The 21073-nt window shown below is 41.5% G+C and overlaps 1 protein-coding gene across 1 annotated transcript in view; it reads right to left on the bottom strand.

Moving 5' to 3' along the window:
* Positions 1-7657: 7657 nt before the first annotated feature.
* Positions 7658-21073, bottom strand: part of ITIH2 (inter-alpha-trypsin inhibitor heavy chain 2) — a 31594-nt gene continuing 18178 nt past the window's right edge. The window contains exons 10-21 of the mRNA XM_040968015.1: positions 20872-21040; positions 19889-20014; positions 18069-18250; positions 16961-17146; positions 16446-16585; positions 14723-14892; positions 13520-13657; positions 10533-10646; positions 9972-10170; positions 9206-9378; positions 8290-8401; positions 7658-7966 (exon numbers count right to left, since the gene is read on the bottom strand). Of these exons, the coding sequence (XP_040823949.1) occupies positions 7819-7966; positions 8290-8401; positions 9206-9378; positions 9972-10170; positions 10533-10646; positions 13520-13657; positions 14723-14892; positions 16446-16585; positions 16961-17146; positions 18069-18250; positions 19889-20014; positions 20872-21040 (1857 nt within the window). The 3' untranslated portion in view covers positions 7658-7818. The remainder of the gene's footprint in view (positions 7967-8289; positions 8402-9205; positions 9379-9971; positions 10171-10532; positions 10647-13519; positions 13658-14722; positions 14893-16445; positions 16586-16960; positions 17147-18068; positions 18251-19888; positions 20015-20871; positions 21041-21073) is intronic.

Here is a 21073-nt window from a genome sequence, read left to right as displayed (position 1 = left end):
GAAGGTTTCTGGATGTAGGTTTAGGTCTTTTATCCATGTAGATTGGATCTTAGTGTATGGTGATAGATGTGGGTCTATTTTTTTGTTTCTACAGGCTATCAGCCAGTTGTCCCAACAACATTTACCAAAGAGGCCTTCCCACTTGCTTGAGCTGTCATTGGTCTTTTTGTCAAAGATTAATTGGCTGTATTTGTGTGGGTTCCCTTTTGGTGCTTCTATTCTATTCCATTGATCTTCCTTTCTGTCTTTGTGCCAGTACCAGGCTGTTTTGATAACCACTGCTCTATAGTATGTCCAGAGGTCCGGGATTGTGATTCCCCCTGCTGACTTCTTATTTTTCAGGATGGTTCTAGCTATTCGTGGTTTTTTGTGCTTCCAGATGAACTTTTGAATCATTGTATCCAGTTCCGTGAAGAATGTTTTGGGCAATTTGATTGGAATTGCATTGAAAATGTATATTGCTTGTGGTAGTATAGACATTTTAATGATATTGATTTTGCCTATCCAGGAGCACGGGATGTTATTCCATCTTTTGAGGTTTTGTTCAATTTCCTTTTTAAATAGTTTGTAGTTTTCTTCGAATAGGTCTCCTACGCTTTTGGTTAGATTTATTCCCAAATACTTCATACTTCTCTCTGCTATTTTGAATGGTATCCTGTTGGTTAGATCTTCTTCCATCTTGGTGTTATTTGCGTACACTATGGCTGTTGATTTTCGTTCGTTAATTTTGTACCCCGCCACTCTGCCAAACTCTCGTATAAGTTCTAGCAGTTTCTGTATTGAGTCTCCTGGTTTTTCTATGTATAGGATTATGTCATCTGCATATAGTGAAAGCTTGACTTCTTCGTTTCCTATACGTATGCCTTTGATTTCTTTTTCTTGTCTTATGGCCTCTGCAAGTACCTCTAGGACTATGTTGAATAGCAGTGGTGATAGCGGGCACCCTTGTCTTGTTCCAGATCTCAGTGGGAAGGGTTCTAGCTTTTCTCCATTCAGTATGATACTGGCGTTGGGTTTTTCATAAATTGCTTTGATTATGTTGTGGATTTTCCCATCTATGCCTACTTTGGCTAGAGTTTTTAGCATGAAGAGGTGTTGGATTTTGTCGAAAGCTTTTTCTGCATCTATTGAAACTATTATGTGGTTCTTGTTTTGCTGTTTTTGGATATGGTTTATAACATTTATGGATTTCCGAATGTTGAACCATCCCTGCATCCCAGGGATGAATCCTACTTGATCCGGATGAATGATCTGTCTGATGATTTTTTGAATTCTATTGGCTAGGATTTTGTTGAGAATTTTAGCATCAATGTTCATCAGAGAAATAGGTCTGTAGTTTTCCTTCTCTGATGGTTCTCTGTCCGGTTTTGGGATTAAGGTGATGTTGGCTTCATAGAATGAGTTTGGGAGGGTTGCTTCCTCCTCTATTGTTTTGAAGAGCTTGTAGAGGATTGGGGTTAGTTCTGTTCGGAATGTTTTGTAGAATTCTGTAGTGAAGCCGTCTGGGCCTGGGCTTTTTTTCGTTGGGAGATCCTTGATGACTGTTTCAATCTCTACCTCGGTTATGGGTTTATTTAATTCTGCAGTTGCCTCCGGACTGAGTTTTGGTAAGTGGTGGGAGTCCAAGAACTTTTCTATTTCTTGGTGGTCCTCAAATTTGTGGGAGTACAGTTCTTTGTAGTAATTTCTAATTATTTTCTTAATGATTGCAGTGTCTGTTGTTATGTTGCCTTTTTCATCTTTAATGCTATTAATTCTCACTTTCTCTTGTTTTTTTTTGGTCAATCGGGCCAGTGGAGTGTCTATTTTGTTTATTTTCTCAAAAAACCAACTTTTTGATTTGTTGATTTTATGTATAGTTTTTTTGATTTCTATTTGGTTTATCTCCTCCCTTGTTTTGATGATTTCTTGTTTCCTATTGTGCGTGGGACTCTTCTGCTGCTGTTTTTCCAGATCCTGGAGGTGTGAGGTTAGTTCCTGTATTTGGCGTCTTTCTTGGGCCTTGACATGCGCTCCGATTGCGATGAATCTACCTCGTAGCACTGCTTTGGCGGTGTCCCACAAGTTTTGGAATGTTGTATCAGAGTTTTCATTGGTTTCCATAAATTTTTTGATCTCATCTTTGATTTCTTCTCTGACCCAATGTTCGTTTAATAGCATATTGTTCAATTTCCAAGAGTGCGTATACTTCTTGGGGAGTTTTGAGTTGTTGATTTCCAGTTTCATCCCATGGTGGTCTGAGAGGGTACATGGTATGATACTAATGTTTTGGAAGTTGTTTAGATTCGCTTTATGTCCTATCATGTGGTCGATTCTGGAGAAGGTGCCATGCACCGCTGAGAAGAATGTATAGTCTGTGGCCTTAGGATAAAAAGTTCTATATATGTCTACTAAGTCCAGTTGTTCTATTGTTTGTGTGAGCTCTGTTGTTTCTTTGTTGAGTTTTTGTTTCGTAGACCGGTCCATTGTTGTTAGAGGTGTGTTGAGATCGCCTACAAGAATTGTGCGGGTGTCTATGTCTTCCCTTAAGTCTGTAAGTAATTGCTTTACGTAACTAGGTGCATTAAGATTCGGTGCATAAACATTAATGATGGTGATTGCTTCTTGATGGATCATTCCTTTCACCAGTATAAAATGGCCTTCCCTGTCTCTTTTGATGTTAGTTAGAATGAAATCTATCTCGTCTGAAATTAGGATAGCTACCCCAGCTTTTTTTTCTCGTCCATTAGCGTGAAATATCTTTTTCCATCCCTTCACTTTCAGTTTCTTTGCATCCTTTCTGGTTAGATGCGTTTCTTGTAGGCAACAGATGGTTGGGTCTTGTTTGATGATCCATTCTATTAATCTCTGTCTTTTGATTGGTGAATTTAGACCATTTGTGTTGAGAGTTAAAATTGAGAGGTTGCAATTTTGCCCTGCCATGTGTTTGTGTTGTGTATGTGTTGTTGCCTATGTAGTTGTCTTGTTTGTGCGGCCTTTAGTTTGGAGACCTTCTTATTTGCCAACTTTGTTTGTGATTTGCCTCCTTTTTGTCCGGGACTAGCGCATTTCTAAGGAGACTTTGCAGGGCTGGTTTTGTGTAGACATATTCTTCTAGTTTTTCTTTGCTATTGAAGTATCTGATTTCGTTCTCAAATACAAATGAGATCTTTGCTGGGTAGATTATTTTTGGTTGACAGTTGTTTTGTTTCAGGACTTGGAAGATCTTTGTCCATTCTCTCCTTGCTTGTAGGGTCTCTTCGGAGAAGTCAGCAGTAATTCTGATGGGTTTTCCCCTGTATGTGATCTTTTCTCTACTTCGTACTTGTCTCAGGATTCCTTCTTTGTCTTCATTGGAGTAGAACTTGAGCACCGTGTGTCTGGGTGAAGATCTCTTTGGATCATGTCTGTTGGGAGTTCTCTGTCCATCCTGTATGCGGGGTGGATTCGTGTTCCAAGTGTTTTGGAAGTTTTCCTGTATAATTTCATCAAGCACTGCTTGCATCCCAGATTCTCTTTCTACTCCCTCGGGGAGGCCGATGATCCGAATATTCAATTTTCTAAGGTAATCCTTCATCTCTTGCATCATTTTATTAGTTTTGCTGAGGTTTGTCTCTAGCTGTTTAATTCGCTGGGCACTTTCATTTTGTGTGTCTTCTGTTTCAGAGATCCTTTCCTCTGCCGCATTTATTCTGTTGATGAGGCTTTCAATTTTATTCTCTTGGGCATCCAGTTTGGTTTTGATTTGTTGTATTTCGGTGATTATGCGGTTCTGGTAGTCTTCCAGCTTTGTGTCCACGTCTCTGAGAAATTTTAGCATTATTTTCATCAATTCCTTTGCTGGTAACACGTCCATGTCTTCATCTCGCATCGCCGATATTGATAATGGCTTTTGGCCCATGTTTGGTGGGGTGCTGGCTCTTTCATCTGGAGCACAGCTCTTTCTAGTGGTTTTTCCCATTGCGTTGGTGTATTCTGGTAAGGCAAATGGACCCGTGTGTTGAGGGGCTGTCAGGTGCTTTCCTGTAGAGATTGGAGCCTGCAAGCGTGGTGTTGCCGGGCGTGGTAATTTTCAAGGCACCGTTGGTGCGTTCTCAGGGCCCGGGGCTGTAGAGCACCACCTTGGGGGCCCAGTGGATTCCAGGCACACTCTGGGCACCTCTTCTACAGGTGTGCCACCGCAGGGCGTGGAGGGATGGAGGCGCTCTCTGGGCGCGCCCCCTGCACGGGAATCCACAGGACGTAGAAGGTTTTATGTGCTTTCTCCCTGCGTTCTCCTTGTCAGGGACTGCAGGGTTTTTCAGAGCCCGCCTGGTGTGTCTCCCACACACAAGACTGTGGTTGAGGCACTTTCTGGGCGTGGCTCTTGTGCAGTGATTCCACCACTCGTGGTGTGTGTGTGGCTCCTCCTCACAGGACCGTAGAGGAGGTGTGACCCAGGCGCCCTGTTAAAATAACTTCTCAGCGGGATCGCACAGTGCCAGTGTGGCACAGGAGATTTCAGAGCTCTCCCGGTGTGTCGCCTACACTCAGGACTGCGGGGTGGGAGGCGAGGAATGGACAGTTCACACTATGGGAGTGGCATCTGCGTGTCAGGGACACACAGCGCTACACTTCCCAGTTCAGCACCCTCCTGACTCCTGCGCTACGGAGGCGGCTGCTGCAGGCGGGACCGCCTAGCCCAGCCCGGCGCGGCGCTCAGAGTCCTCCTGGTGCTGTCGCCCACCCACAGGGTTTCAGGGTGTCGGGGATTCCAGACTCCCACCAGCAGCCTCCGCGCGCTGAGATGCACTGGCCCACTTAGCGCAGGAAGATCTGAGGCGCTTTCCCGGGACCTTTTCAGCCACCAACACGCACCGCTGTTCCCAAGGCACAGACCTGACAGTTTCAGGTTGCGCCCCTTGTGTTCTCAGAGGCTGGAGCCTCAGCAGGGGGTGGGGAATGCGGAGGCTGCCACGTTAATCCCCAGCTCACCAAAGTCCGGCTGCTGCAGTCTGCTTCTGCTGTTGTTGAAGAATTCCGCCGGCGACGATCCCTCCGATTTCCCTGTCTCCAAGCTGGCCGCGTCTCCCGTCAGGCCGCTCTCAAAGGTGACTCAGCAGGTCTGGAGTGGGATGTCGGCTTCTCTACCTTTGCCCTGCTCCGTTCTCGTTGTTCTTCCGAGTTGTGTGGAACTTTTTGGCTCCACACTGTCCCAGGGAGTTTCACGGACCTCTCCCTACGGTTTCCTGCCGCTCCTCTTCGCTGCCTCTGCAGCACTCTAACCTTCTCTCACTGAACTCTCCCTCATAGCCTTTCTCCTACGTCGGCCATCTTCCCTCTTATCTGTCCCAACTTTTGTTCACTAGTTTAGCTGAATCTTCTTTTCTTCCTCCTTTTCGAAAAAAAAAAAAATTTTTTTCTTTAAAATTTATTTTCATTTGAAAGACAAATTTACAGAAAGAAGGAGAGGCAGAGAGAGAGAGATCTGCTGTGTGCTGGTTCACTCCCCAAACAGCTTCAACAACTGGCCAGCCAGATTGAAGGGTAAAAAGCTATCACCAGCAATGCAGGCATCCTTTTCGGGCACTAGTTCGTATCCTGGCTGCTCCACACCCCCATAATTCTTCTTTAAGTATTTTTGCAGTAGGAAATGGGAAAATGTAGTGAATTTTTTTTTAAGATTTAATTTATTGCAAAGTCAGAGATATACAGAGAGGAGGAGAGACAGAGAGAGAAAGATCTTCCATCCGATGATTCACTCCCCAAGTGAGCACAACGGCCGATGCTATGCTGATCCAAAGCCAGGATCCAGGAACTTCTACTGAGGCTCCCACACAGGTGCAGGGTCCCAAGGCCTTGGGCAGTCCTCAACTGCTCTCCCAGGCCACAAGCAGGGAGCTGGATGGGAAGTGGGGTTGCCAGAATTAGAACCGGCACCCATATGGGATCCTGGCATGTTCAAGGCGATGACTTTAGCTGCTAGGCCACGCCGCTGGGCCCAAAATGTAGTGAATTTTTTAAAAAATGCCTGATAGGTAACTTTTTATAAAAGAACAAAACAAAGTGGCTGTACCATTTACCTATCCTGCCCTGAAGTAATTTCTAGATTGTACAATAATGAAGTTTCTTTAATATTTTCCAACTAGATCAAAGATGTTTACGTGAGAAATAGGTCCAATAGGTTGAATCGATCCAAAAATAGGGAGTTCTGTGTAAAATGAAATACTATTTTCATTATAGAAAATTTCATTAAAATGTTTCTTCAAAATTTTAAAATGAAATTTCACCAATTTATCCTTGACAAGATACCCATTTAGTTAACTGATTTTTAAAGGAAGGTTATAAAGGAGAGCACAAAATTATAATGAATCAGTCTTGACACACCTTACCACCCCAATCCACCATACAAGTGAGACATAATAAAGCCATTTGATTTCATTCTAAATTTGTTGTTCATATATTATTCTTTAAAAATGTCATTAGTCTTTTGTTAGAGCATAATTTACTATCTTTTAGCAAAATCTGTAAGATTGAAAGTGGAAATGGCATTACTCTTAGAAATTGTTTAAATAAAACACAATAAAAATTGAGTGCTAAGAAAAACTGTTCAAGGTAAGTACATTTTTTGAGAAAACATTCACAGACACTTTGAGAATTCACAGCACTTTTAGAATTCACTTAGTAATAACACTGTGTACATTAGTCCTCTGAGGTGATTCTAGGTCTCAGAAGAGTTTTGAACTAACACCACCTGTAAGGTGCTCTTGGAATGCTGTCTGGGGGGCGGCATCATGTGATTGTCAGAACAGACACAGACCTCACTGTATTACATCTTATTTGGAGAGTGGCTTTGTGAACAGAGTGGGGTTGACCCCTGAAGGCCTTGTGATGGTTAATATTATGGGTCAGTTTACTTGGGCCATGAATGCCCAGATAATTGGTCAAACATTACTATGAATGTTTTTGTGAGAATGTTTTTGGATAACTTTCACATTTAAATCAATGGATAAGGGTGAAACAGGTTGCTCATAGGGGTGGACCTCATCCAGGCAGTTGAAGGCCTGAATGGACCAAAGAAAGAGCAACAAAATTTTCTGGAGGACTGCCTCAACTTTCATCTGCAATAGCAGTCCTTCTTCCCTGATGGTCTTCAAACAGGAACATTCCCTGGATATTCCACAGTATGGGCCCACCCTGCAGATCTCAGATTTAACTCCTTCCGTAACTGCATCAGGCAGTCCTTATAAGAAATTTGTTGATTGCTTTCCTCTTGACAAATCTGATAGCTATGGGTCTCAGGAAGTGGGGGAAAAAAAGAAGGATCTTTGGGCCAACACTATGGAGAAAACTGAGGCTCAGCATACAATGGAACATCAGTTACCTTAGCAAGGCTACCCCTACAGAAGGCAACAGGGCTGTGCAGTATAAATTTCTACAAAGCAGCTAAGACCAAGCAACTTCCACTGGTCAGATTCCATGCTCATCAAATAACCTCAGCATTCAGCCTCCACATAACTGACAATGTCAATCTGTGCTTAGCTTGTCACGATGAGGACTTGCCATTCAACAGGAAGGAAACTCAAAGTCATTGCCAAGTCTAAGACTGTCTAGACACCAGCTTTTGTTGTCATGTCAGTTTTCTTACCTCATCTTGAACACACCTTAGTGTCTAAAAATACAAATGAAATCCTCAGGCTTCTTTGCAAAATATTTATTTGCTTCAAGTGTGTTAATAGACTATAACCCCCCATATCTTTTTTTTTAAGTCATTTGAACTGAGAAATGACTGTACTGTACAAGTGGCAGGGAAAAGAGGGAAGCCATCTTCATATGTGCAACTTCCAAAACAGTAAACCTTTAAGACCATTTAAGAAAGCTGAAGAGCTGAGGCACAAAGTAATCCTTGTAACGTCCATCGATGAAACCCTTTCCACTGTTGTGCACAAACCAACAGGGAACGTCTGTCCCGAACACTGTATCCGTCCTGTAGTCTTTCTGCAAGCCCCTGCAAGGAAAACCGTGTATCTGGTGAGAAGCCACTTTAAGGCATGGAAGCTGAGTGCAACTAGAAAACAAGACACCCCTGCCCCTTGCTACTGTTCCGCTTCCACCACTGTTTGCCTGCTCCCCACCTATCCCTGCTCCCCAAGTCATGAAAGGTCAGAGCCTGAGGCTTGGTGAGGTGTCTTTATGCAAATACTGAGTGTGTGTCTGTTCCTGACAAACTGTTTAGGATGGAGACAGTGCTTAAGACAGCCTCTTGCTCTGCCTTGCTGGGAGGCCCTTCCTAACAGGGCCCTTTTGAATATTGTCTAACACGAGGCCTACCTGGTGACAGTCAGTGTATGTCCTTTCACTTCCATGCTTGCCTCTGGCTTCTCGGGATCTGTTCCTAGTCTCTCATTGAAGATTTGCACCCTGGGCTCATGCATGAACTGGCCTGGTAAAAAAAGAATCCAACCACCTATTTACGTGTAATCCAAGGTTAAATAGAAATAAAAAGCCTCACCATTGAACAATCCTGGGGTCCTGAGGTAGCAGGGCATGTCCCTAAGTGAAAGGAGGGACTGTGAGGAGGGGTTCTTGCTGACATCAGATGCCCTTATGGTCAGTTTGATGTGCTGGGCCACACTAGAAGCGTGTGCATTGGCACCACTGTGGTGCCAGCACCTTTTTGGCACTGGTTCTAGTCCCAGCTGTTCTACTCCCAACCTAGCTCCCTATTGATGCTTGGGAAAGCAGCAGGGGGATGATGGCTCAAGCAAGGTCTTGGGCCCTCCACCCTCATGGGAAACCCAGAAGTAACTCCTGGTGCATGGCTTGAGACCAGCCAAGCTCTTCCCATTGCAGCCATTTGGGGAGTAATTCAGTGGATGGAAGATCTATCTTTCCCACTCTCTTTGTAATTCTGATTCTCAAATAAAATAAATAAATCTTTAGAAACCCTGCTAGGAATAGCTGTCCAGAATGTTCTTATTATCATAGACATCCTAAACTAGTTCACCTCTCTTCAATTAACAAAACTTCTTCAGCATATAACTGAAAATTGGATCAGTTTTGTGATGCTGAAATTTGGCCTTGGGAAAAACTGCCTGGAAAGACAAACGGTGCTGGTTGTTGCATTTCTGAGTCACTCCCATTATTACGCTCTCTGCTACTGTGCACTGGTCACTTACCGGTTTCTCATTGCCATCATGCAATGTTGCTTATGACACTTTTGCCAGATGGTTGATGGATACTTTACCTATAAGTCCATGTGTTTTCGGAGAAAACGTGCTTGTGGGTGGAATGTAGATCCCCAGAAAGTCTACATTAACAGGGTGCTTCTTCCACACACGATGAAGTAGAACAGAAAAAAACATGTCTTTACCCACAGTGACAGTCACAGTTTTTTCTTTCTTCACTGAGATAACCACCCTATTGTGAAAATCAAATGCAATTAAGCACTTCCAAGTTAAACTTCTTTAGAAAGTTGCTCTCCTCACCCTAACAAAGAACTCTCCCATTCTTCCCAGCTTAATTCCACTAGTTTCCTAAAAGCCTTATCATAGTCTTATAATGCAACATTGGTGCTTTTACTCCCAGCTCTAAGATTCTGCCATTTACATGTTTATAGATGAGCAAGGGAGCAAGAGACAGGTACTAACAGAAGATACTAGGCATAAGGCGTAATCATCCTGTTTGTAGTGCACTCCCTGACAAAGCAGGGCTATATGGGTTTCAGCTGATGGATTCATTCATTGATGTAATACATATGATTTCAGCACTTATTGTATGTAATACACTAGGCTAACACTGAAACGTACAGTGACCGCCCCCCCCCCCAAAAAAAAAACCAAAAAACATTTCCTGTAGCTAAAAATAGGGGAATGGGTCAGAGCATTTTTCTGAACTTTGTCTTCCTGATATTTAAAAGGCCAGTTTTAAATTTTACATTGTTGATGATGTTTGGATATATTTATAAAGTCATATGTTAAAGGCAGGCTGGAATTCTTAGGAATGACACTTGCCTCTGATAAGCCACGTGAGCCGTGTCAGACCAGGACAAGACAGACGTACGAGAGCCGTGATGCAGGGTAATGTTCTCAGTGCTGATTTCTATTTTCACGTCTTTGTTTTGAATATATAATCCCAGTTTTCCAAAATAAGTTCTTAGTTTTCCATTCTGGAACTTCTTGGCACCGATAAGCTGACCATTGACTGAAATCCCTGCAGGAAAATATATATATATGTCTCTCTCTTGTCTGCCATTTTTTATTATATGTGGACACTGTAACTGGACTTTCTAAAACTTGGTGGGAATTACTAGGATTTTGCTTCATGGTTTCTACCACCCTCTTTTTTTTTTTTTTTTTTTTTTTTTTGTATTCCACTGAGATCAGTTCATTCTTAGCATTTGTGTTTTGAACTAGAATGATTCAAAATATGAATGGATACATTTATGATTAATATCCCACTAATTATGAGTTTGAAAAACATAGAACTTTTGTTGAGGCAAAAAGGAAACACATCCTAACCTGTTTGATGGAAATGTGACAATTACCTAATGACCTAATGCACTTATAATTTACCTGACTCCGGATCAGAAACCAGGTTGAGGATTCTCCCGGGTTCTGAGTCAATATTGAAACAAATATTCATTTGGCTTTTGGGCAGGTAAATGATGAAATGTGGATCGTTTTCAACTGGAAATACAAGTGGGAAATGAAAACAAAGAAAACATTAGAGAAGGAAGCTACAACAGTATTTTATCCCTGAGCACTTGTAATGTACCCTGAAAAATTATTGTGTTTTACTCAGTGTTGTGAGGTTTGCATTCAAAAGAGCCTTCATCACAGAGCTGCCATCAGAGTCTATGTTATTCTAGAGACACTGAATATTTGTTCTGTACTGATCACGTATGTACTACGCTGGTTGTCAGAGAAGGTAGAGATAAAGAATGAATAAAACCCAAGCAATAAGAAATACTTATATAGGAAGCATGTACACAAATGTGTGTATAAGCAGAGATAAGTAGAATGTAATTCTGGAAGCTGTCAGAAACAGGACAGAAAAAAGTAAAGTGATAGACTATTCTTTTTGTTCATCAATTCCAGAGGCAACAGAGAATCCAGTTGCCCCCAAGAAAATACAGCTTTGTTTTTGGACATCTGAATCCTGCTGTACTCTTCCTGGTCTCCTTTGTCCCCATTTAACCATTAAATGGATATTTGGTGAGGGGGAGGAAACTTCTATACCAAACACCAACATAGACAATGTTTGATGCAGGTATAAAACAAGTCATGATCTGCACACTGAAACAAAGAAACACTTTAATCAAGAAGACAGATGTAACTACTTGTGTAAGGTCAAATGATGTGAGTGGGCAATAATGGCCCCAGCAAAATGCTCTGACAATGAAGAGGGTTAACTTTCTGCTCCTGGGAAAACCTGGAAAGGCTGTGTGAGGGTTATGGCTTTGAACTAAATCTTGAAAGAAGAGGAGAGATGAAAGATGAAATAGATATTTTATTCTATGTGCACAAGAACAGTATGGAGGTAAAACACGTGGTGATTTGTTTAAAAAGCAAATGCAGCCAGAAAATAGATTCATGAACAGGCAGGAAAAGACTAAGAGTGAGATTCATATCCGGTAAACGTGTGGAGGGACAGAGGGGAGACTATGCAAAGTATTACCACCAAGGAAGTAGAAAAGTCAATCTCCTTTGACCCTCCCAGAAGAATTTTAGAGCTAAAACACACAACTGAGATGATGTGACATAAAACAGCCCTTCTGTGTTCATGGAAGTATTTCTGTTAAAATACAATGTTTGGAGTGTGGTAGACGCACACTTCAGAAATCAGTTGTGGGAATTTCATGCCACAAGAATCTATATTCCATCAGTCTAGAAAGCTGTTCTAGGAACAGCAAGAGCTACTATCCTATTATCATTTCCAAAAGTTCCAAGTGAAGCTGACCCTTCTGACCTGCCTACGGTGGGGGAATTAAGGGGCAGGAATGCTCTTTGAGTGTTGAAACCCAACTCGATTCTAACAAAAAGCAAAGAACGGAGAACTAAGTATGCCTAGGCTTGCTCCAGAGGGCTAGCCAATTGCCAGGCAGCTGGATGAAGACAGCACAGTGGGAGCCAGGGCAGGAAGAAGGGATGCTATCTCTCCCACTTTCCCTAGATGGTTCCTCTGGCTCATTGATTGACAGAACTGATGCCAGAGAGATGAACAGGAGGAGGACAAAGACATTGGCAACTGCACTAGGAAACCAAGTGGTCCAACCTCACACACAAACATTTTACTTGTGGCAGGCATTGTGGTGTAGTGTGCAAAACAGCCTCCTAGGAGGCCTGTATCACTTCTCAGAATGCCTGGTTCAAATCCTGGTTTCTCTGCTCCCAGGGCAGTTTTCTGCTGGTGTGCATGCTTTGGGGGATGAGGGGGAACCAAGTGAGGCTCAAGTATGTGGGTCCCTGCCACCCATGCAGGTCAGCTAGATTGGATTTTTGGTTCCTTGCTTAAGTGTGGCCCAGTCCTGGATGTTGTGGGCATTTGGGGAGGGAGCAGTGAATGGGATTTCTCTCTGTCTCTTTACTTTTCAAGTGAAAATGAAATAAGCACATGTTTGAAAAAGAAGAACATGTTTTACTGTCCTTGAGATGGTGACACATCTGCTATCCATGCTTCCCGGGAAAAGCATTTTCAGAATGGTCAGAATGAGCAAGACTAGGATTGCTACACAGCATTAGAAATAAACCCTACAATATGACATGCATCTAGGAAACAACTGTAATATACTTTTATCTTATAATGTGCGGTTCCTAATTTTTAGTAACATCCATTTGTCAAGTACTATATTCTAGCTCTTTAGAAATGCTTTTATGTTGAATAAATGATTAGCTATCAATATGTATACAAGTAGGATTATGCCAAGTTCCATTATGAAGGAAGTAAGATACAGAAACATTAAATAACTTGGTCAGACAGAATGCCTTTTCACAGCTAACCCACTGACCCATATCTTCCATTTCACAGGGTTTCTCTCATACAGCTGGAAAAGTAGTACTATGGATGGAGCTGTCCACTCCTTTAAACTCATTTACTGAGGTCCTGGCTGTCTGTGTGATGGTATCTGGAGGTGGAGTCCTTGGGAAATTCTGCACTTGGTCATGACAATTGTCATGGTAGATTAATGCCCTGATTAGAAACCCCAGTGGATGCTCTCTCTCCATCTCTCTCAACACATGACAAGAAGAGGCCATATGAGCCTGCAATGAAATGGCACCTGCTTACAAGCCAAGCTAGGCGGCTTCAAAATGATGCCTACCTGGCTGGCACCTTGATCTTGGATTTTCAGCCCTAGAGCTATGAGAAAGACATGCCCCATCCCCAGGTTGTGAAACTTTTGCTGTGGCAGGATACTACATGGAGCTTGCTTTTCTTACTAAAAGGCAATGATGCCCATCAAAGTCACCCATTTTTCCTGTACATAGTGATAATATTAACACGCACGCATGCCACCCAGGTAGAGGTAGACAGAAGAGGTAGAAGCCACACTGAAATTTACCTCTCATCACATGTGGAGGAGGAGTGGACTCAAGCACAGGAGATGCTGCCAATTGCATTGAAACCACTGGTGCTGGAGAAGGGTTGGCCCAAGAAGGGATCGAAGTTGGTGGAACTTTTTCACCATAATACAGGGAACCTGTGTAGAAAAAAAACCTCTATCCATTAATTTCCAGGTTTACTTTCCCAAGGAAATTGGTCACAATTGGTATCCACTTTTACATATCAACCAGTTTTATCAGAATTTATGGCCATATAATTTTAAAAGTAAAATTTATGCAAAATTCTGTCTCTTTCAACATACCTACAATTAATATTTACCTATGGGTACATTTTTAAAAGTGACACTGCTCACTAAGGGATGACGTCTAACCAAATTTTGCTTCTCACGTGTATAAAAAATTATCATGTATTTATTTGATTGTGTTTTAATTGAATCTGGCCTAGTGAAAAATGTAACAATGAGAGACTCTTGTGATCATAATTTTTAATTTAAAAATGCTTACATTAAGATTTGTAAACATTTTCCTTGCAGAGCAACAGCGTGATCAATAAAAAGAGATCACATTGTGACATAGTTCTGTGAGGAAAGTGAAACAGAAATACAAATTTGAAATTTAACATTTCCAATGACTAAAATAGAATTCATTAATTTTTAAAAGGATTATGGCCAGTTTCAAGGTCTGTGTTCTGTTTCACTGTGTACATTTAAAGCAGTGATGTAGCAGTTTATTTTAAAAGATCAATATTTACAATATGCTGGACACACATTTGTTGCATCAATTTAAACAAGATGAGAAACCTTAAGTGTCAATATCAGAAATGAATGTAGAGAGGGCAGAGGGCTGGCATTTGGTGTAAAGACTAAGATTTTTGCCGATATCCCATATAGCCATACTTGGTTTGAATTCCAGTTCCATGCCTGGCTCCAGCTTCCTGCTAATACACAGCATGGGAAGCAGCAGGCAAGGGCTCAAGGACTTGGGTCCCTGCTACCCATGCAGGGCATCTCCTTGGAGTTTCCAGCTCCTGGCTGAGAACTGCCTATTCCCAGATTTTGTAGCCATTTGGAAATTGAACCAACAGAGGAGCCATCTCTGTCTCTGTGCCTTTCTCTCTCTCTCTCTCTCTTTTCCCTCCCCTCCTCCTTTTCCCCTTTTCTCTCTCTCTCTCTTCTTTCTTTTTTTAGATAGGAAACACTGACCTCCACAGCAAGAACGATCCTGTGGAGGAGAATCGGCCAGCATGCGTTCATCCCCAGCATCATTCTCGATCACCATCGCAGTGAATGGGGTCACAATATGATGTTCAAGCGACATCTGCAGGATTGTTTTGGTAATTTTCTTTTTGGCAACCTCTGTAGAAGCCAGGCTTCTGTGCTCAGGAAATTGAGACATTATAGAAGATCACTACCTGTGAGGCTGAACTCAGATCCCACAATCCTCCCTGCTTCCAACTTGTGCTGCCCCACGAGGACCTGGTCAGCATGATGGGCACAAGGCAAGAGGAAAACACGACTAACTGGTTTTATGAAGTTTAGTGTTACATCTAGCTTTGTAGTCCCAAGCACGGTTGCTGTTTTAAAGTCTTTTTGTAGGGCATTTTTAAAGTTCACAGCCATATTGAACAGAAGGTATGAAGAGATTTTCTGTATTCCCCCTGTCTCCTATACTATTTACATCCTGTACCAGAATGGGACTTTCGCCTTAATCACTGAACCTGCATTGATATATAATCACCCAGCGTCTGCAGCTGACCTCAGGACTCAGTGTTGTACGGTCTGTGGGATTGGATAATTGCATTTTCACCCGTGCCCACTGTTGTGATACTCGAGAAAGCAGTGTCACTGCTCTAAAAATCCTCTTGGCTGTGTCTGTTCCTCCTCACTCACTGCACAACCCCAAGGAACCACATTTTTTTTTTTCCTTTTAAACAGGGATTAAAAAAAAAGCCAACATTTGACTTCTGCAGCAACTTGCTCTGTGCTATTAAACACATCCAGTGAATTCCAGTCACCTGGCAGGGAGTTTGCTCACTTGAAAGCCACATGTCATAGTTTTGTATTTTCCTTTTTAGGATGTTAACAACATCATGTATTTTTCTTTGTCAGTCCAAGAATATTTCATCTTCCCAACCTAGTGCAGACAACCCTGTTCCATTTCCTGAGATTCTGGTCTAATAAATGGAGCAGGGCTCTGAGACAATGACTTTTGTCCAACAGTCCCAGGTAGCTCTGAAGTGTGTGGCCAAAGAACCATACAAGCCTCCAAGCAATTTATATTTTGTTTGTTTATGTTGGAGAGCTGAGATGTAACTTGGCTGAGATACCAGGGGTGACATGCACCAACATTAGGAAGTTCTTCCTTAGCTGATATTATAACTGAATAACTATAATTCTTCTCTGGATGATGGTTTGTTCCCAAAAGTAAATACAGATCAACTACTGAAATACTGAAAAACTTGACCGAATCTCACAGGTATCCTATTGAATGAAAGAAGCTGGGAGGTAGGGCCAGCCCTATAGATTATAGGAGTGTTTTCTTTTGTAGCCAAAGCTCATTGGTGGTAACAGATGCTGCAACAGTGGTTTCCACTGGTGGTGGGGGGTGCGTGTTGAGACTGGGGCGGGGGGAAAGAACAAAGAACTCTTAGTATTTCCACATCTCTATCAGGGTGGTACCTACATGGACAACACAAAAATTGTTAAACTGTAGACTTAGTATACTTCACAGCTATGTTAGAACTCAGTTGTATAGAAGAGTGAACCCAGGTTTATTGTAAGTGCTAGAATCAGTGGACATTAATAGTCCAAAACCTACATTGTTAATTTGCTATCTTTCTTTGTTACAAACTGTATGTGTGACTTCAGACACACAAAGTGAACATTTGTATTTTACAGATCCCTGTGGTGTGTGGACTCTTCTTACCGCTCAGCTAGCAGCTGATTGATGGTTAAATAGGCCCACAATTTCTTGGTGAAATTGGGATCAGCATGCTTGTCTTTTGATAGAAATTCTTCCAAGTCATCCATCTGGGCCAGGGTCTCCAAGACTAACTCCGTGTTTGCCTAGACAATGGAAGATTCAGTTGAAATCACCAAGACAGCAGAATTATAGACTCATAAATTCACATCTTCAGTGTTTGCTTTGAGTGAGTAAAAGATGTGTGCACAATAAAGGAAAACAAAACAAAACAAAAATGTGAGACCACTGCTAATGAAGAGGTGGGTGCATGCTATGGAAGTGGGGATTAGAGCTGGATGAAAAGGCGAGGACTTGTGGAACAGATGGGAAGATGGCAGAGATATCCTCATACCTTCTTTTTCCCTTATTGTTTTTACTCTACACGCCTGATTCTGCGAATGCAGAACACTAGCCTGCTAACATGCAAGACAGACTTAATCAAGGCTGACAATTAGCAATATGCAAATAAGCAGAAATACCGAAGTAGCAGTGATAATGCTCTGTATTTGCTTCAACTTATCAGGGTCGAATCTTCCTGCCACCACAATCTCTGAACCTTCAAAGTAACTGGGGAAATTGTTTTGAGTGATGTCCGTTACTGATGTGTCAGGATAGTTGAACTGAACATTCCGAAGTAATGGGGTAGAAACTTGGTTGTAGAATTTCTACAATGCATAGCAAAAAGAAAAAGAGAAAGAAATAATGATTGATTTGTAGGCCCTAAACATTTTTTTTTGGTATTCTTCTTATTTTTCATAGAAAAACTTCCTAATTTATTATCATGAGATTTCTGGAACAAGGAAAAACAATCATTAATATTAGGTGAAAAAAAAAGAGACATGGAAAAGAGAAACACTCATTAAGAACATTGCCCTTTATTTTAAGATCCCAGAATCTCCCCCTCTGTTATGACAAGTGTGAAGTTGCTCATAAAAATGAAAGGCAGCTGGGTTGGTGGTCTGCGTATTAGAATCTTACTCCTCCCTCTCCAGTTCCTAAATTTAAATTTGATGCTGAGAGAGGCCAGAGGGGGAGGGGGAATATATATATATATTACACCTGAAACACTCAGGTGTAAATACATATATATCTCCCTATATCATTGTCTTGTCCATTTCATCAAAACAAACAATAAATTTTACCTCTTATATTTAAGGAAGTGTGAAGGCCATGGTATGATCTGTTTTACATCATTAAAAAGATGATGTCCTAGGTGCCCATGCTCTTAAAAGGGAAAAAGATGGTCTTGGTGCCAAGGAAATCAATTGCTCAGTGCGGCTGAAGGGCCACAGAGGCCTTGATGGTGCTTCAGTAGACCTTGTTCAATGGCCAGGGAAGTGCATACCCATTGCTTTACTGTTTCGCATCTCATGGTTGGTGCAGAATTGCATTGCAGCGGAGTTAACAGGTAAGGAAAGGACTGAATGTGTCTTTGATTCTTACGACAGAATATGGCTAAAATAATGACACTTTTGAGTTAAACGTGGCCCTATGTGTTTTTTTTAAGGCATCAAAGATATGTAGTTGAATGATTTTGAATTAAGAACATTTAAAAAACAAAGCAGAAAGAACAGAAGAAAACGTTACCTTAAGCTGGGAAGCCGTGTCCTGGTTTCCATAAATCCTTTGAGCAAGTCCACGGTTTTCATTGGATAGTCTCTTCAAAAAATCATAATCCACATCAAATCCTATGCCCAAACTGAACAACGAGATATTGTCTTGTATGTTTTTTTTCACGTTTTTCTGAATTTTTGACAGTTTTAGTTCACCTAAAATTGGTGATATCAAATAGAAAAGGAATGAGTTATTTTTAGAAAATTCAGGAAGGACAGTTCAGCAAAACCTATCAAGATTAACAATTTATTTGCCACTTCTTCCAGTAATTCAGCTCCTTGAAATTTTTTCTTACAGATACACTCATATATGCTGAAATGAAGTATAAACAATGGTGCATAGCCACATTATTTGGGAATAGCATTGGTCACCAATAAGGGAGGTTGGTAAAATTATGGTACACTTAAATAAATAGTGAGATGCTAGGCACTTATTAAGCAGAACATAGTGAATCTTTATGTATTTGTGCCAAGCAAGCTCAAAAACCACATAATTTCCAAGGGAAATTAGTAAGGTAAATATATGTGGAGTACATTTGTACACACACATCCACATATGTATGCATGAATGTTTGTGTATGTAGATATACATATATGTGCACGTATGTACAGTATACAGGCATGCGTGCACTATCCCTAGAAGGATATAAGAAAACTAACAGTCAGTGACTGACTCCAAGACAGAAACCAAATAGTTGAGAAAGAGTGAGAATCAGATTTATCTTTGTCAGGTTTTCCTTTTTCTTCTTAGGATTTATTCAAAACTTGATTTTTAAAAGTAATCTGATCTGAAGGAGGAAACCCTGGAATCTAAAACAAATACATAGACACTTCTCATTCTATTCTCATTGTTAACAACACGATTTTCTCTTCATATTTCTCAAACCCTATTTGCTGTTATTATTGTCACTCACAGTTTCATCCTGTTCAGCCGAGTGAGGCATGGACTAGATACAGCGCTGGCTTACCTGAAACACTCAGGCAACATAACCCAGCATTCATTGTTACTTATTGTATCATTATAAAGACACAACACCCTTGAAAAATGATTCAATTGGACTGCATCTGACCGTTGTCATTTCTCTGGTTGCAGCTGGAGCAATGTGAAGGAACTGCCAGGAGAACTGGAATAAACATCTATTATTCACAACTCCCAGCATTCACATATCTGCCATGGAAGAAATCAGCGTGTTTTACTACAAGTGTATGCCAGCAGTCCTCACAACATGCTAGAACAATTCAAACTCACATGCCTCATGTTGCGGGATAGAGAGGCATTCAAAAGTAACTCAAGGGGCCAGCATTGTGGTATTGCTGGTAAAGCTGCCGCATGCAATGCTGGCATCTATTCTGGGCACTGGTTTGAGACCTGGCCACTGCACTTCTGATTTAGATCCCTGCTAAAGATCTTGGGAAAATGCTGCAAGTGCTTGGGTCCCTGCACATATCTGTGAGAGCTGATAAAGCTCCTAGCTCCTGGCTTCACCTTGGCTCAATCCTGGTCATTACAGCCATGTGGAGAGTGAATCAGCAGATGGAAGATCTCTGTACTTCTCTCAACTTTAAGATAGATAGATAGATAGATAGATAGATAGATAGATAGATAGATAGATACATCCTTTTTAAAAAGAGCATTGCTGAAGGTGTCTGAGGACTAGAAGGGAGCCAGAAGCCTTTTAGGAAGCAGATTTTAAATGTTACAGAAACTGGAGCTAATGTCATGGGAGTTTCCATTCTAAGCAAAGGACACTCTTAAGAACATGGTGGTCCAGAGAAAATTGAAGTGATACTTGCCTACAGTTGGATCTCCATCTGAAACCAAAATTATTAGAGAGACGGAGTTGGGGTCCAATAGTCCCAAGTTATTGGCTTCATTCAGAATAAAGATTGCCCGCAGGAGTGCTTCATTGATGTTTGTGCCTGTTGAAGGAATACAGTGTGCAGTTGCATATGCTTTCTTTCCATACACACAAATATCTTGGAATCAGATTCATTTGTGTAGTGGCTGTTTTTGCATAATTTGTTCAATATAAAAATCTTGGAGGGATGGGCATTTGGTGTAGTGGTTAAGCTGCTGCTAGTGCCTGAATGAGGATCTCAGTTCCCTCTTCCACTCCGGCCCTCTGCTGATGCACACCAGAGGAGGCAGCAGGGAATGGCTCAAGAACTTGCATCCTTGCCACCCATGTGGAAAACATGAATTAAGTTCCTGGATTCTGGTGTTAGTTTGGTCCAGTTCCAGTTGTTGCAGACAATTGGGGAGTAAACCAGAGGGTGGGAGATCTCTGTCTCTCTCTGTCTCTCTGTCTCTCTCTCTCTGCCTCTCAAATAAATAAAAATAAATATTAAAACATCTTTGATTGTTTTCCTGGTGACACAAGTTGTGCTCACCTTGGTCAAGAGCTTCGTGTGTAGTAAAGTATTCGCTGTGAGATAAACTATCTTCTTACAGGTGAGTTAGCCCTTTGCACCGGTTGGTCATTTTGTTAAATACCAAATTCACATCCTAAATCAACTTTTGTGACAATTGTAGTTTATGCTACGCAGATAATAAGAAAGGGTAGCATCACTTATTGAACTTTTTTGTGTGTGAAAGGTTGGAAATAGTGTGTGGTGTGGATTACCATTCATCATTTACCTTCAAGTATATTGTTGAAGGTAGGTCATTGCAGACTAGGCAAAGACTGCTGTGCTAGGAGGTAACCTTTCTTAAGGCTATTTCCTTAAGTGAGCCAAGACTTGAGTTTCTCACTGGGCTTTAGGCCAATCCCACTCACCTCCATTGGGCTGAATTTTCTCTATGTACCTCTTGGCATCTGCGACTTGTGTTTTAGTGGCTGAAACTAAGTCATTTCTCCAGGTTCGAATGTTGTGGTTGAAATCAACTACAGAGAATTGGTCTTCTGCATGTAGGTCATCCAATATTGTTTTCATTGCTTCCACAGTCTGTTTCAAAAGAGAGGAGAGATCTCACTATAT

The sequence above is a fragment of the Ochotona curzoniae genome, unplaced genomic scaffold, assembly GCF_017591425.1.
Source record: "Ochotona curzoniae isolate NIBS_2020 unplaced genomic scaffold, NIBS_Ocur_1.0 scaffold_4683, whole genome shotgun sequence".
In the NCBI taxonomy this organism is placed as follows: domain Eukaryota; kingdom Metazoa; phylum Chordata; class Mammalia; order Lagomorpha; family Ochotonidae; genus Ochotona; species Ochotona curzoniae.
This window is presented reverse-complemented; position numbering and strand designations above follow the sequence as displayed.